Here is a 16,669-nt window from a genome sequence, read left to right as displayed (position 1 = left end):
TTTTGATAGTGTCGAATAATAATGTTTTTATGCTCTATGTATTTAATTATCCATAGTGTAATAGTAGGGGTGATTGTAAAATCAAAACAATTCAGTCCAGTGTTAAAGGACTGCAATTTTGATTGATCAATAAAGTATGAAGTTTGAAAGTATGACAAAGGCCATGACATGACATGACAAGACTGTGAATGTACAGGGATGTCTCTTCATTTGACATGTAAACTTGTAAGCTGTAGAAAGTTTTCATGCTGATGATGTTTAATATGATAATTTAAGGCCAAACAAATTTCACTCAATAATGGTAATACCGGTAATCTTTTTCTTATGGTATGTGTGTTGAAGTTATCTACAAATGAATTTTAGGAGGAGGGTGCTGAATTTTTGGAACTTATAGATTTCTTACTGTTCACTTATGGCTGACAGAATGTTAGGTTTGTCAAGGATTTTCTTTGTTAAGAGTATGACTATGATTTAGAATGTTTTGATCAGTCTCTATCTATTAAACTATAAGATTGAGATAGATGTGAAGGATCTGCTGGCATGTTGCCTATCTGGCAAAAGCCCGTCCAAAAGATGCCATAAATCGTTATTAAGTTTGGAAGACTCAGAATTTCTGTGTAATCAAGGCTTCCTATGGAGAAAGTAATGAAAGTAAATGGAGTTTCCGATACACTAGTTTACACCATAGCCAGCAAACACTGCATGGTACCATCCTTTAATATCTACCTTTAGTTATCATTTACTTGATATAAGTATATAGTCAGGGTTTGAAATTCGTTTCGGGGAAAATTAAATGCACGGAAAGAATTTTGGGCTGCACAACATAAAATAAAATACAATGTAAGCAGAATATACATGTGTTAACAAACCCTACTGCCTCTCTTAAAAACTAGTGATGCATCAAAGTTATATTGCTTTTTTGATACTTGAATTTCAAGAATATATGATATATACAATAGCACCTTTACCCTATAGCATTAATATCACTTACACCCAGTATTTTGAGCCCTAATAGTAGTACTCTGAGTTTGATACCGAAAGCTGAAGACTAGATATTCCAAATTTGAATGCCAGAAGATATAGCTTTATGTTTTCATGCATCCACTTGATTGGTCCCATAGGCTTGTTCACCCATGATTGTGATCGGATTCTATGCAGTCAGGTGAGTTTTCTGCAGAGTTATATTGTGACTGATAGGAAATTCATGTCTCTCATTAAAATTGACAGAAGGCTTTCTGACAGTGTAGGGGTGCTGTTTGTCAGTGTAACTTGGCACCTTCCTGCCTGCTGTAGCTCATGTTCAAGTCTTACAAGCAGTATTAGTACATCAATCTGGACTGGGATGGATCCTGGGCCTGTGTCATTCTATCATTGCAGTTAGTTAGTTAAAATCCTCCCACACCATAATTGATGTATAGGGCGGTGCCCATCCCCGTTTCATAGCCCTGTGGGCACATTGGTGCAATCACTGCAGCAGGGGGCTAGTCTACTGGCAGTGGAGTGTGTTTAACTTCCATACTGTTTCATAAGTATGTACCATTTTATAAAGTCTTTGGTATGACTCCATGCGACTCTTGTCCAGAGGTGTCCTACCTGGGGCTTGAACCCCAGTCCTTCTGGTCCAAGTAATTTGAACCAGATGTGGCAGAGTAGCAGAGGCGCCGACCACTACACCACAGGGACACCCATTGCAGCCATGACAGGTAAAATCATGACAAAGTTAGCAGGACTGTGGATGGATCTCTATCCTGATGATGATGACGATGTATGGTTTATTGTAAATAAATCCCTCATAGCCTAGAGGCCGAATTACGGATTGGACAATACTCAACTCACTAGTTCTAAAGTTCATAGCAACATCATTATCCTAAAAGACCGTGAAAAACTGACGTTTGGCTATACATTGGTAAAATCTAAGAATGTACTACCCCAAAATGAACATATACTTTAAAAGCCTGCTAGTATATAAAAATCAGAACATCAAGGATGGACAACCTGTGTTGCATTTCCCAATACATGGACAGAGACACCGAGAGAGATAAAAGCCAAGTTATCTGTCATATAACTCAAGTCAAGTATATTCAATTCAACACAAATTGTACAAGAGCAGGGATTAGCTAATGCCTCCCTGAATTGTGTTCCAATTTTTACAAACGTTCATTTTAAAATCAATACAGTTTCACATAAGACATACCATTTACATTTACACATTTACATCAAAACCAAAATGGGCCAGCCGTGGGTCAGGCATTTTCATTATAGAGTCTTATGGCACAGTACAGGAATGACTTGTTCAGTCGCTGAGTCCTGGCTGATGGCAGGGTGAAAGTGTTACTGTTTCTCAGCTGTCTGCCTGTAGCAGTCGAACGGTGGAGGGGAACAAGGTCATGGAGAGGGTGCTCAGGCGACAGCATAGCCTTGAAGAGTTTTATATAATAGATGCTACTGTGGGACTCAGAAGGAGACCTGCAACCAGAGTGAATTGCTGACATGGCTTCTAATCGACAGGCCTGGATAAAACTTGTGGTCTGCTGCTCTGCAGTTGTACAATGATGACAAGGGACATGGGTCCAGCTGTACTATTAGGAAGAGTGCAGGTTTTCTGTAGTATGAATTGAAATATGCCCCTCACATGTAATAATGGCAGAAACTGTCAGTTTACCTGACAAAGTGTTGCAGGGCTTTAAATACCTTCTTACTGGTTGTTTCTTGTAATATGTGATTCTAATACTGAGCATACATTAATTAGCCTGTTGTTGTTGCTGATACTTTTTAACCTTCTTCCTGTTGCCTAACCCTGCAACCGATACAAGTTTGGTACCAAAAGGCTACTGCAGTAGGGTGAATGTTAATTTTTTCTGCAAATTGTATGCTCCAGATCGGTGTCTTGAGTTCTGTATTGGGACTATTCAATTGATAGGGATCACATGATACTGAGAGACCCACTAAGATGGCCTCAGATGTTGAATGCATTATTATTGGATCTGGCCTTAGGACTGACCAGACTCTTAGTAGCACATTACCAAGTCAAATCTCTGCTGAAAGGAGGTCAATGGAAACCATAAAACTAAGGCTGTGACAGTAATGGCCATTATGCTCTTATCGTACCCCACATATCATGCAGAGAACCATTCCAGCAGACAGCACTAGAAGACAGAAAGCATTTGTCCAATCCAACGCAATTAGAAACGGACCTGTCCTTGGTGCTGAACTACTAGTTATTCTTGTCTGAAATGGGCCCGAGTGAAAATCAGATGAAAACACATTAATTCAGCACCTTAGTGGGGGAATCCAACTTAAGAAGTTGCTGTTACATGCAGCTGACCCCACATAATATGCAGAGAACCATTGCAACCAACATTACAACAAGATAGAATTTGTCAAATCCAACTAATTAGAAATGGACCTGCCCTTGGTGCTGAACCGCTAGTGATAGTTGTCTGAAATGGGCCCGAGTGGAAGGGATGAGAACACATTAAGGTAGCATCTTAGTGAGGGAAGCCAACTTAAGAAGTTGCTTTTACATGCAGGGTCAAAAACCATAAATTTTTTAGTCTGCAAACTATGTGATTAAGAGGAGTGGTTGCCAAAAATGTCTGTAGAAACCCATTGTATTCTACTATCACCATCAACTACAGAAAACAGGATGCAAGCTAGGATAAGTAACAGCATGCATAATTTTGCTGCTGATAAGATGACAATGCATAGCTGGTCACAGTGGTTTGTGTGAACAGTGCGTGGTAAAAGCATTTGCCATGCATGTACGAAGCATTCATCATACAGTGCCCTACAATTCATTGCATTCCAACTTTGTTTGTAAATGCATTACTCACATGTATTATGAAAGCATAGACAAAATATGGGTACACAGATCAAAATGGGAAACAGCAAAGTGTACCAAATGTCTTGCCATGATTAGTGCTTTAAATAGGCTTTATAAGTAGGTCAAAGCACTTAAGAAGGCTCGTCAAAGGCGGCTGCAAACTTAAGCCCTGTAGTGATCGAAGTAATTTCTCCTCATCTAAGCAATTTCCCAGCCTATATTTCTGAGCGGCCAGCTAAACATATTACATTCAGAAGCACTTCTGGCGCCTCTGGCTTGAGATGTATTTGTAAGTGGACGTAGTTCTACATAATTCACACTCTTCTATTCAAGTCATGCACCAGAAATGCACCTGGGATATGCCTAATGACCTCGAGTCAGCAGGGCAGGGCTTACCTTATATATCAAGGGGGGACGGCAGCAATAAGGAAGTAAAGTTCAGCTTAACTTTTATTGTGGGTTCAAGAGTCCTCTCTTCTGAGAGTCCGTGTCCTGCAGTATTGATTGAGCTGGGGGAGGGGGGTGATGGCGGGGTCATTTTTATTTTTCATTTTATTTATTTATACAGGGAAAAATACACTCAGGCAACAAGCCAGTTTTTCTGGTATCCCTGATACTAAAAAAACTAAAAACACATCTAGCACTGATCACATGATAACAAACAACCAACAATACGGCCACGTTACATGCAGATATCAATTGCCACTGATAATGCGATTCCTAGATGTCTTGTAATTAAGTACAGTTCGTTGTTCCAGTGAGAGAGTGTTCCTTAACTGAGCCCCATCATGTTGTAGACTGTTGCGGTAAGATATAACTCTAGCTGAAGGTCAATGAAGCAGGGCTCGGGGAGTTGGCGTGATGATGGGGGCGATGGTGGGGGAGGGGGGTTGGAGTGTGGGAGGGGGATTGGGGTGTGGGAGGGGGTGATAGTTATGCTGGGGGAGGGGAGTTGGGGTGATGATGGGGGGGCGATGGTGGGGTAGGGGGTTTGGGGTGGGGGAGGGGGGTGATGGTGACGGTGGGGGAGGGAAGTTGGGGTGATGATGGGGTGGGTACTGGTTGGAGAAAGTGCCTCCTGTTTGAGGCTCGGTAAGCTAAGAGTGCGATCACGTTGGCCAACATCACGTGTGGTATTCCCGAGTGCTGTTTGTTTGGTTGTTTCTCTGTATTGCCTACCCGGTAAAACTGTCTCATAGTGTGTCACACCAGGTTTGTACTGAAGAGTACTACAGGCTGCATATCCAGACAGATTCATTTGATCCACTGCTACGGAACTTCTGAAACATCTCAAAGATAAAATCTTAAGAAAACCAACTTCTTCCTTCCAGCCTCACCACAAGACGGTAGATGACCACCCGGCTGCTCAGCCTCTCCAGGCGGCTCCCGATGACGTGCCCGTGGCCCTCCCGCAGAAGGCGCGCGACGACATTGAACTTCCCTTGGACAAGAACGCCGCTGTTCCGCAGAAATCAGCATCCATCAAGGATGTGGACTACAAGGCACAGGGACTGGAACTGGCAGGTAGGGAGAGTTTGTTCTTGATCTTGATCTTGATAGGGTACTGAGCAACACTCCTCTGTTGGAGTAAAGGGAGGAGTACGATGTGTCGTTATTGCTCCCTCAGGTGCCGGAGCACGGCTTCCTTAAACCTGGCAGGTTTGGTGATGTCTGTAATGTCCTGTGGACGTGAGTTCCAATCTCTCAGTGTCTGAAGGAAGTTAGTTTTAGTTAAAATCCTCCCACACCATAAGGTGTATAGGGCGGTACCCATCCCCATTTCATAGCCCTGGGTCACACTGTGGTGCAACCACTGCAGCAGGGGGCTAGTCCACTGGCAGTGAAGTGTGCTTAACTTCCATACTGTTTCATAAGTATGTACCATTTTTATAAAGTCTTTGGTATGACTCAATGCGCCTCTTGTCCAGAGATGTCCTGACCTGGGGCTTGAACCCGGGCCTTCTGGTCCAAGTAATTTGAACCAGATGTGGCAAGTACCAGAAGCGCAGACCACTACACCACAGGGACACCCCTGTCTAAGGGAAGTAGGAGTATATATTATTCAATTCTACTTAATATCTATTTTGATAAGAACAAAGAACTTTACAAAACAATACTGGAATGAATTGGGACTAAACTTAAATTTTTGGACGAACTGCATCAACCTTGTTCACTGAATGGACCTGTGTACTGCTTTTCAGCAGAAATGAAGAGAAATGATGGCATACATGTAAATGAAAACCCCAGCTACTATTTTTTTTTCAAAACTGTGTTCTTTCTTTTTGTTTGTCTACTCCTTCCTGCCTACTTCCCTTCCGTAATTTTTCCTCTCACAAGTTAACAGTCCCCTTAACTTTCCCCTGAAGTATCAGCACAATAATAATCACCATGAAAAACAAGGAGATCCGGTATTACTTTCCTGACCAATTTCCGCACACATGGGCGCCCTGTTACAGTAATGTAGCAATCAGCATTCGTCTCACAAACCGGCCTGTAATTTAGCGGGGAGCCTTCTGGAGAACCACTTTACTGAAGTGGATGTTTAATTCTGTGGTTGCTCCCAAAGCTGTTTCCATGGGTTTGGGGCAGGGGGAGTAAGTGGCCACTGATTTGAAGTTTGGTAAATTGCACACCAAGCTGTAGCACTTAGGCCACACCAATTTATTTTGTTGGTTAACGGAAGAAAAAAAATGCTAGGTTGGAAAAACAACATGAAAACAGAATCTCAGAGGAATGTTTTTACTTTGGTGCACACAGTTTCAGGGAGTGAACAGGGTCAGGTGCAAGTTTTCACCCCAGCCTTCTGTTTTCATTTTTGTTGTTGTTGCTAAAATAGAAAATAAAAATCTGTCAACCAAGAAATCAAATTGGTGTGGCCTAAGGCCACTAGAACTTGCTATGCTGGTTCATTGGCAGAATTTCTAGTGGGCACTCTTTTATACATTGCCCAGTGTATAATATTATGTATTGTTAGCCGATCCCTCCACAGATGATGCAACCGTCCCTAACGGTTGAAATCAATTTCACTTCAAAGTGTCCCAAGAGCAGAGGAAATGAATAGACGTCGCTTTAACAGCTGAGACTATTCCAAGACAATTCTCCTGGTCACAAGACAGCCTGTCTGTGCAGATTTATATGCATTGATGGCCGCCCCTTTAGCAGACAGCTCACTATTCTCTGACTGCTGTAAGTTGCTAATAAGGCCACACCAATTTAATTTCTTGGTTAACGGATTTTTATTTAAAAAAAAACAATTAGAAAAAAAACCTTCTGTTTTCATGATTTTTTTTTCTAAAATGTTTTTTTTTTGAAAATAAAAATCTGTTAACCAAGACATTAAATTGGTGTGGCCTAGAGGATGACTAATTTTGTTCCAAAATGTCCTGAAGCCAAGAAGATGAAGAATTGGTATATCATAAGAGTACTGCCGGTATTCCAAAACACTTCTACCAGCCATAAATTTATATAAATTGATGAGCAACCCCTCGACAGACAATCCACTATTCTCTGACTACTTTAAGTTGGACCTAATAAAGGATGACTGATTTTGTTTCAAAAAGCCAAGAAGATGAAGAATTGGTATAGTGCAAGAGTACTGCTAGTATTCCAAAATGCTGCTACAGGCCAAATACCTGCCTGCTTATGCATACTATAAGATTTATCTAAATCAACGGACAACCCTCATGTAGACAATCCTCTATTCTCTGACTATTGTAAGTTGCTGAGAAAGGATGGCCGATTTATGTCATTTCAAAATGTAGTAAAGCCAAGAAGATGAATTGGTTAAGCATATGAGTACTGCTAGTATTCCAAATCTATGTGTGGAATGATATAAAAATCGATGAACAACCCCTTGACAGACAATCCACTATTCTTTGACTATTGCAAGTTGCTAAGAAAAGATGTCTGATTGATTTTGCTTCAAAACGTCCTAAAGCCAAGAAGATGAATTGGTATAGCATAAGAGTACTGCTAGTATTCGAAAACCCTTTTACATGCCAAACACCCGCCTATCTACTGTACATTTGTATTACGGATCGCCAACCCATCGACAGAGTTGCGTGGTGAGTTGCCATGGTGAGTCGCCGTGGTGAGTTGCCATGGTGAGTTGCCATGGTGAGTTGCCGTGGTGAGTTGCCGTGGTGAGTTGCCGTGGTGAGTTGCCGTGGTGAGTTGCCGTGGTGAGTTGTGGTGAGTTTCTGTGGCGAGTTGCCGTGGTGAGTTGCTGTGGCAAGTTGCCGTAGTGAGAGCCCTCACGTGTGCAGGCAGATGGGGGCCGGGGTGTGCATGAATAATTCAGATGTATCGATTGATGCGGATTGCGCTCTCAGAGTTTATGACATCGTCCTCAGGTCACTGTGGCAACCTTGGATGTCTTTGGCAGAAACAACGTTCTTGGCTCCTTTTTTGGGGAAAGTGTCACTTTATTAGGCCACACCAATTTAGTTTCTTAGTTCCCAGATGTAGAAAAAATAATGCTGTCTCCAGCTCTCCATTTTTTCCATCGTCCTCATTGCTTGGGGGTCCATGTTTTTGATTTTAGTTTTAAATTTGTCTTTTAAGGTTATGAAAATACGTTTTGAATTCATCAGTTTCATTTTAACCGCCCCCACAAGCAAATTTCCATCTCAGGACGGAGACAGCCCTGTGCTGAACTGAAATATCAACATGAAAACAGAGTTGAAGGATATTCGCATGAAAGCTCATCTGTGTTGGTAGAGTACATATTGGAAAATTTAAAACTTTGATCCAACACCAAGAGTCACTCACCATATATTTTTGGCTAGACACTCCAGCCTTCGTCAGATGTTCGATTCACTGCGTTGAACGCCGGGAAGTCGGAGACGTGATGACGTCAGCAGTGAATCAAAAGCAGCGGGCAGACGGAATCTTCCACCGTCTTTCGATACACTGCTGACGTCTTCACGTCTCCGACTTCCCGGCGTTCAACGCAGTGAATCGAACATCTGACGAAGGCTGGAGTGTCTAGCCAAAAATATACGGTGAGTGACTCTTGGTGTTGGATCAAAGTTTTGAATTTTCTAATAGAGTTGAAGGAGAAAGTCTGTACCAAACTACACACAGTTATAACAGGTACATATAGCCTGATGCAAGTTTTCCATCCATCCCTTTGTTTATGTTTATCACTTCATAGATTATAACTTTTCGAGGATCAAATGGGTGTGGCCAAAATTTCATTTGGGGGGCCAGTTCATCTTTTCTATTGAAAGTGAACTTCTTATAGTGAATCTTACAAATAAATACAAGTTCAGGCCACACCAATTTAATTTCTTGGTTAACGGAGTTTAAAAGAAAAAAAATTTAGAAAAAAAAATCCGTTAACCAAGAAATTAAATTGGTGTGGCCTTACAACTTCTTTAACTATTGCAGGGTGGGGCAACTGCCTACCAGATTTTTATCTTAATATTTGATTTCAAGCTTGTTATTCAAGCATAAAAACTCTATGGAAACAACTATACTGCCTTCTTGTGCTACATTGCTGTAAAAGCTTTTTGCGCTCTTGTCCCGATTTACATTATACATGTAGATATCTCATTGCCCTTGGGGTTCAGTTAAAACCTTTAAAACAGGAGAAAGTGGCTTTAGATTGCCTGGAAATTGCACTTGCCATGGTTTATGCCATTGCTTTATCTCCATAAAAAACTAAGGCCCGACATACATGCTGTAAAAGTGTATAACCTAAGTGATTTATGCGGAAATAAAGTGATGTAAGGGAGTGTTATTTTTGTCTCTGTAAGTGAATATAGTAAGTCCATCAGTCTTGTGACACCCAGAAAGGATTCTAACTGTAAAATAGTTACTGTCATGACAGAGTGTGAGTGTGAGCTGTGTAAGGGAAGAACTGCCTGGTGCACTGTGCACTGAACCAAACATTACTCCTTATAGATAAGCATAGTGAGTCCTTTTTTGATCATACATTCAAAATAATTGTTCAAGCGTGACAACCTCTGCAATAGGACCACCACTTTTGGGTTTTTCCCTTATGTAATTTTTCCCATTGACACAAGTTTAGCTTAGTATGCAGAATTCTTTCTGTAGTGGCCACCTACCCACATAGATCAGATTTTATTGGCTGCTTGATTTGTGTTCTTTTCTATTTCATAATGGTAAAAATAAGACATATTTTATTTAGGTTTTGATCGACCACTCATGTCACTCTTTGGGAACATGTGTCAAAAGTGTTTGTTTTCTAGCACTTTTTGATCAACCTTCCTTACCCACTGTTGCATCACGTGCTGGTTTGCAATCGGGATTTGAACCTATGACCCTCTGGTTCACAGACAGGATTGCCAGCCACTTGCTCCAAAAACCTGCACCACAAGCGATTGTTCTGCAATCAATCTTCCTTACCCATCATTGAATCAAGTGTCAATTTGCAAACGGAATTCAAACCCATGGGTTTGGGTTGGCGTTAGGAAGGGCATCCAGCCGTAAAAACTCTTGCTACAAAAAAGACTTGCACTTGATGAGGAGTTCTGGGGCTCCCCCATCCATGTGCAAGCACGTCCAACCCCCATATGATGGGGAATAAAAGACATAAAATTGGAGAGAGAGAGCGAGAGAGAGAGAGAGAGAGAGAGAGAGAGAGAGAGAGAGAGAGAGAGAGAGAGAGAGAGAGAGAGAGAAAGATGACCTGTGTATGCCTGTGAAGCAGCACTGCACATCACTTGCTCCAAACTCCTGCCTCAGAAAAAATTGTTCTCTGGTGTTGGTTTATCAGTCCAGTCTCCTTCACCCTCCATTTCATCACATGCAGGTCTGCAATTGGGATTAGAACACATGACCTCTTGGTCCACATGCAGGATTGCCAGCAACTTGACCGGAAAAATCTTGCCTCACATGCATTTGCACTGATGCAATTCGTATTTCCAGAGAACCATAGTAGAATGGAACTCGTTGTCATCAGATGCTGTAGGAACACCTTCACTAAATAGCTTCAAAGAACGATTGCAGTCAGATGTGCAAAAGTTAGGTGTGACAGGCCGTACAGTGTAACATAACCAGCTGCTGCCGCGCCGCGTGCCTGCGAAGCTGGTGTGTTACGCCGAAGGTCGGTTATACCGGCTATACAGATACAGATACAGAATACAGATTTGGTCTCTGGTGCTGGATAATCAATCTTCCTTACCCTGTGACCGTTGCATCACATGCTGGTCTGCAATCGGGTTTCGGACCCATGACCTGTGCTCCACAGAATGCTGCGTCACAAACGATGATATTCTGCAGCATCTGCAGCACTCCAGGTCATACAATCTTCCTTACCTGCACCAGGACTTGAAATACATTTTTTGGGGACTAGCGTAAAAAAGGTGCACAGAACAGATTTTGGTGTACTTTGGGAAAATACAGTTTAATGTCAACAAAACATGACTTCAAACCTTCTTGCCTCTTTTCAGAGGTTGAATCTGAAATTCTATATTAAGCTAAGGCCACACCAATTTATTTTCTTGGTTAACGGAATACAAAAAGATTTAAAAAAAGAATGCTAGTTTGGAAAAACAACATGAAAAAAGAAGCTCAGAGGAATGTTTTTACTTTGGTGCACACAGTTTCAGGGAGTGAACAGGGTCAGGTGCAAGTTTTCACCACAGCCTTCTGTTTTCATTTTTTTTGTTGTTGCTAAAATTAAGAATAAAAATCCGTTAACCAAGAAATTAAATTGGTGTGGCCTAACTTCAAAATATCTAACAAGAAATATACATCTGAAAATAATTTCATCAGGTTGGTAGAACATAGGATATTTGGAGTTTCTTTTAACACAACCAGGTAATCTCACCTGCTGACGTTTTGGTGCAATTCGGTGCAATAGTGTCTGTCAGAAGGTGTCTGACAGACACCGAAACGTCAGTAGGTGAGATTACCTGGTTGTGTTAAAAGAAACTCTAAATATCCTAAGAAATATATACAACAAATGTTTTATCATTTTTGACATGACACTTGAATGTTAAGAATATGTCAGCAGACTGTTGTACCCTAGCTAGAAGGAGTGAATTCCAGCTCTCTGCACATCCATGCGCAACCAATACCATCTTCCCAATAGTGTGCCCCTAAGCTCTCCTCCTGTGTGCCTTATTGTTATTCAGGCCTTCCTTCCTCCTTCCCCACAGTACGTCTTAAGCAAGGCTTTATTGATATGAAACTGTCCTTGACACCAGGGGGAGTGATTCGGAGCCTGCTGGTGCCCATCTGTTAAAACGGGTCGCCATTTGGGGAGAAGTGCCGCAATTTGGAATCCATCATTCCGCGGTCCCTGCGCAGAGTTGTGTCGTGTGCAGTTCTCCTAATGGGGGAAATTGTCGGCGTACAGCATCAATTCTAGACCACACCTATTCATTTTCTTGGTTAACGGAATAAAAAATAATTTAAAAAAATGCTAGATTGAAAAAACAACATGAAAACAGAATCTCAGAGGAAAGTCTTTACTTTGGTGCACACAGTTTGATGGTGTGAACAGGGTCAGGTGCAAGTTTTCACCCCAGCCTTCTGTGTTCATGATTTTTGTTGTTGCTAAAATTAAAAGTAAAAATCCGTTAACCAAGAAATTAAATTGGTGTGGCCTAATGGGTGAAATTGTTGGGGTACAGCATCAATTCTAGACCACACCTATTCATTTTCTTCGGTCGGTTCTCTGACAGTTTAGGCCACAAGAATTCATTTCTGTGGTTCTTTCAGACATTTGAAGGTGAAAATATCACAAGCGGACAAAAGTGCAGGGAGGAACACTTAAACATGGCTCCACAAAACTACAGTGTAAGTGTTCTCAGGCTTTGTGTTACTTATGTTTTTCCAGATAAGTTTATTTAGAAACTTTTTAAATTGGCATAGCCTAAGGCTTTTTATTAAAAAAAAAAAAGATTTTAGAAAAAAAAAAGATAAAATTTTCTACAGCTGTATAGGGAAAGTCTGTACTTTTGTATACACAGTGTCTTGGGGCGAATTGGGTTGAATTCAAGTTTTCCTCTCAGCCCTCTGTTTCCATCTTGACAGCATGCTGAAGTTTTGGTAGTAAGAAATGTTGGAGGAGGAAATTAGTAGATTTGTCTTCATGCAAACTGGTTGTCCATTGATTAGAGATGCTGGGAACGTGCTGGCATGGCTGTGAGTGGGGTATTTCTCCTGGGCTGGAGCCTAGGGGCCAGGCAGGTGGCTTCAGTTGAAATGTGTGGTCCAGTGGTTAGTGGCCCTGCCTTAGGACCTGAAGGTCGGGATTTTGAATCCAAGCTTTTGTCGCTCACCTGAGTAGCATGCTTGGTTGCAGTTTTCTGGATTTTAAGCTGTGGTCGACCATTCATTGGTTTATGGCAGGTAGGACAGGTAAAACATTTGGTACTTACATGTACGGGGTAAAATTGTGTTAGATAGAAAGCTAATAGTACAGACTATAAAGTAAATGGCTTTTCCCTTGTTTTTATTATACATGTACTTGTAATTGTTTCTGTATCTTTGCATTTGTTCAATCCAATTTCTTGCCTGGATCTCATTTATCTCTTTTCTATAGTTGTACATGTTTGTCCTTTGATATACATGACATTGTATGTTTTCTGTGCCATACTCAGTATGTGCACTTTGATTTAAAAAAGTAAAAAAAGAAGATTCATAAAAAAACAAAAACGCAATAACAGGCAATGATCATTAAAACGCATTCATGAAAACAGCAGACGCATTTCTGCCCCCATTTGTTTTGGTCCAGCGATGATGAAAAGAGAAGATGTCATCGGCTCCATCTTTCAGCATCAATCATTTAAACATTTTCTGATACTTCCAGCGCAAATGGCTCCCTGGGGCGTGGTTACTGATAGGCATCTGTGTCAAACAATATTGGTGACGTGGTTCTCCCTTGGCAGTCGTTAACAGTGAATAGGAAAAAGGGTCATGATACCGAAAAACTGGGGCGCGTCGGGGCCTGCGTAATGTTGTTCCTCTCTGCAGTTGTTCAGACAGGGCTCGAAATACACGACGTGCAAATCTGCAAATAGGAGCTCACACTTTGGAGGACTACAAAAGTTGCTTGCATCACAAGGGGTGATATTCCTTTCTGCCAACATTTGTACGCACTCTAAGAGCAGAATTTGCATTTGCCTGTGCACATTCGAACAATCAAACACGTTCAAAGTTGGCAGAAACGATATAGTCCCCTTGTGACACAAACCCCTCTATTTGAAGAAATTCTAAGATAGCAGATAGCAATATAGTAAGAAGTTTATTGCAAGTTCATGCCCGTGGGCTAATTGCAAATACATGGAAAAAACATAGGGAAAAACATACATGCGTCAGTAAACTGTGTCTGACTTTGTTGTAACAATAGGCTACTGGTACTAAATACAATTGTTGGCTATATCGAAACTAGCTGGGTTTGACTTCTTTTTCGGAAGCAGTGGAAGACCAAAAGTCCCACTTTTTCAAGTATTTGTGGGTTCTGTGATTTCAAGAGAAAGGTAGCTTTTTGTTCATCCGTGAATGTGTAAAAGTAGGGGCATTTCATGGTAACTTCTTTAAATAATTCGGTTCCTTAATATAAGCAACTTTGGGGTAGGCACATGTATCATGAATTAACCTTCTCCCTGCTGCCCAACTCAGTAACCAATAGGGAATTGGGTGCCAAACGGCTACATTAAAGTGCTAAAGGTTAAGAATTTAGTAAAGTAACAGGCTGATACCTTGACAACTTGTTTGCCAAGCTTAACGGTTACTCACATCTTGGCATTAGGCTACACCATCTTAATTTCTTGGTTAAGAGATTTTTATTTTCCCAAAAAAAATTTTAGAAAAAAAAAATCATGAAAACGGAAGGCTGGCCCAGCCTTTTGTTTTCATGATTTTTTTTTCTCTAAAATAAAAAAAAAATAAAAAATCTGTTAACCAAGAAACTAACTTGGTGTGGCCTTATCCCTTCATCACTAGAATCTTGCAAAGACTTATAGTCCTTCAAATTCACAACATGTTGAGTACTAGACTCAATACATTTTCATAATTTATAATCTAGCTTAGAAATCATGATACTACTTTATCAGGGTGAGGATATAGGGACAGATGCCCGAGTGTTTTCCAGAAATGTTTTCAACAGGCAGGTAAAATTTCTGACAACTTCCAGTATCGCAGCAAACAGAAGAAGAACTTTATTGCACGGCAATTGTACATGGTACAAGGTATGGCAAGAATTTGTTAACATAACACAAAGTGGAAGTATAGATTAGGACTTAACATCATAATTACTAATACAATACAATAAGGGCTATTATATGTTTTCCATATTGTGTTATAATCATTGATTTAATCATTAGTTTCTGTATTTTTCTAATGTGAAAGCAGTAGTTTAGAAGAGAGTCACCCTGAAATATTTCGAGCCCTGATTCAGAATCCGGTGATGCAGTGTGTGATGGAAATGGAATGGGCCAATGTTAAGGTTTTTACGATGTTATTTTCAGCCAGAGGTAATAAAAACGGACGGCACATTTTGTACCTATGACCCAGATGGGATTTGCTGACTCACCATGACCAGATGGCTCAAAAGATGGATTTCAGTTCTTGCAAATTCCATGCATTTTTGGTTATAATGCCCTGGTTAATGTTGTATGGGATGAAGCCAGGAGGCATTTGATACTTTTGAATACTGTAAGTGTAAACCTTGAAACTTTTGCATGGCTTTATTTACAAAAGATAGACTTCGGCTGTTAAAATTCAATGCATTTTCGGTCATAACATATTGGTCAACAGTTTCATTTCTCTAGACGGCTGCTAGGAGCACAATATAGTCATGACTATGCCTTCCCCTACTTTGATGGTGCTACTTTGACTTGTCCTGGAATATCATTTATCCCTGGCTGCCTGCCAATAGGCACAGGCTCAGACAATGAATCCCTTGTCAACAGTGGAGACTGGAGTCTGCATGATTTATAAGGAGTCAGACAGACGGGCATGACTCTATGTGGTAGTCATGTCTGCCTAGGCCATGTCAATTTGTTTCCTGGACTCTCATACATTTTAAAGTAAAAATGAAACAAGAGGACAAGGTGAATACAGAGGACTGGGAGGAATATTTGGATCTGAATATATTTGCTCCTTGAAACTATGTGAATCCAAGACTTTTCCCTCAGACTCAGTATCTTACTAAGATTTCAATTGTCGAAGACATAAGATTGGTATGGCCTTAAATGGCAAAGCCCACAATGGCAACCATCATCATACATAGCCGGGCTGACATGGTACAAACAGGGCTCAAAATACTGGGTGCATGTGCACCTGTGTGCACCCAAAATTGGAGCTGTGCACCTTATATTTTACTGTAGGTGCACCAGTGCATCTAGATTTTTTTTCTACTCTATTGGGTATAATGGTTCTCTTGTACATAAGCGTTAGGATACAGAATATTTCTGAAATGTAAGTATCAGAAAAAGCAAAATAACCTTTTGTTGTACTTTATTTGATGCATTGCTTGGTGGAAATTTGAAATCTGGATAAAATTACAGATTGAAGTTCCTAGGAGAATCAGTAGCATCAAACTTATATCTTACTGACAATCATTTTCTTTTATGTGGTGCACCCAAAACTTTTTCTGTACACCTAATTGTTTTGGTTGGGTGCACCAGTGCACCTATTTCCAAAAAAGAATTTTGAGCCCTGTACAAATGTAGCTGTGATGCCCTCTCCTTGACATTAGTCGAAGCCAGGCTTGTCTGCAAATTGTCTCTGGCAACATAATCTTAGCTACAGCGTGTGGGTCTTAATGTCTGTCACTCGGAATGTTTCATGTGATGTTAGGCCTAAATTGTCTGCCTACTTGCATTTGTCATCATGACTAAGGTCTAAGTTGCTGTCTTAGAATGG

At 40.8% G+C, this 16,669-nt stretch overlaps 1 protein-coding gene across 1 annotated transcript in view; it reads left to right on the top strand.

Moving 5' to 3' along the window:
• The window catches only part of LOC136448530 (follistatin-related protein 5-like), a 93,904-nt gene that overhangs the window by 13,820 nt on the left and 63,415 nt on the right, over window positions 1–16,669 (top strand). The window contains exon 3 of the mRNA XM_066448123.1: window positions 5,155–5,347. Coding sequence (XP_066304220.1) covers window positions 5,155–5,347 — 193 coding nt within the window. The remainder of the gene's footprint in view (window positions 1–5,154; window positions 5,348–16,669) is intronic.

Source organism: Branchiostoma lanceolatum, chromosome 14 (genome assembly GCF_035083965.1).
Source record: "Branchiostoma lanceolatum isolate klBraLanc5 chromosome 14, klBraLanc5.hap2, whole genome shotgun sequence".
Taxonomy (NCBI): domain Eukaryota; kingdom Metazoa; phylum Chordata; class Leptocardii; order Amphioxiformes; family Branchiostomatidae; genus Branchiostoma; species Branchiostoma lanceolatum.
The sequence above is the reverse complement of the archived record's forward strand: the minus strand, read 5'-3'. Positions and strand labels throughout refer to the sequence as shown.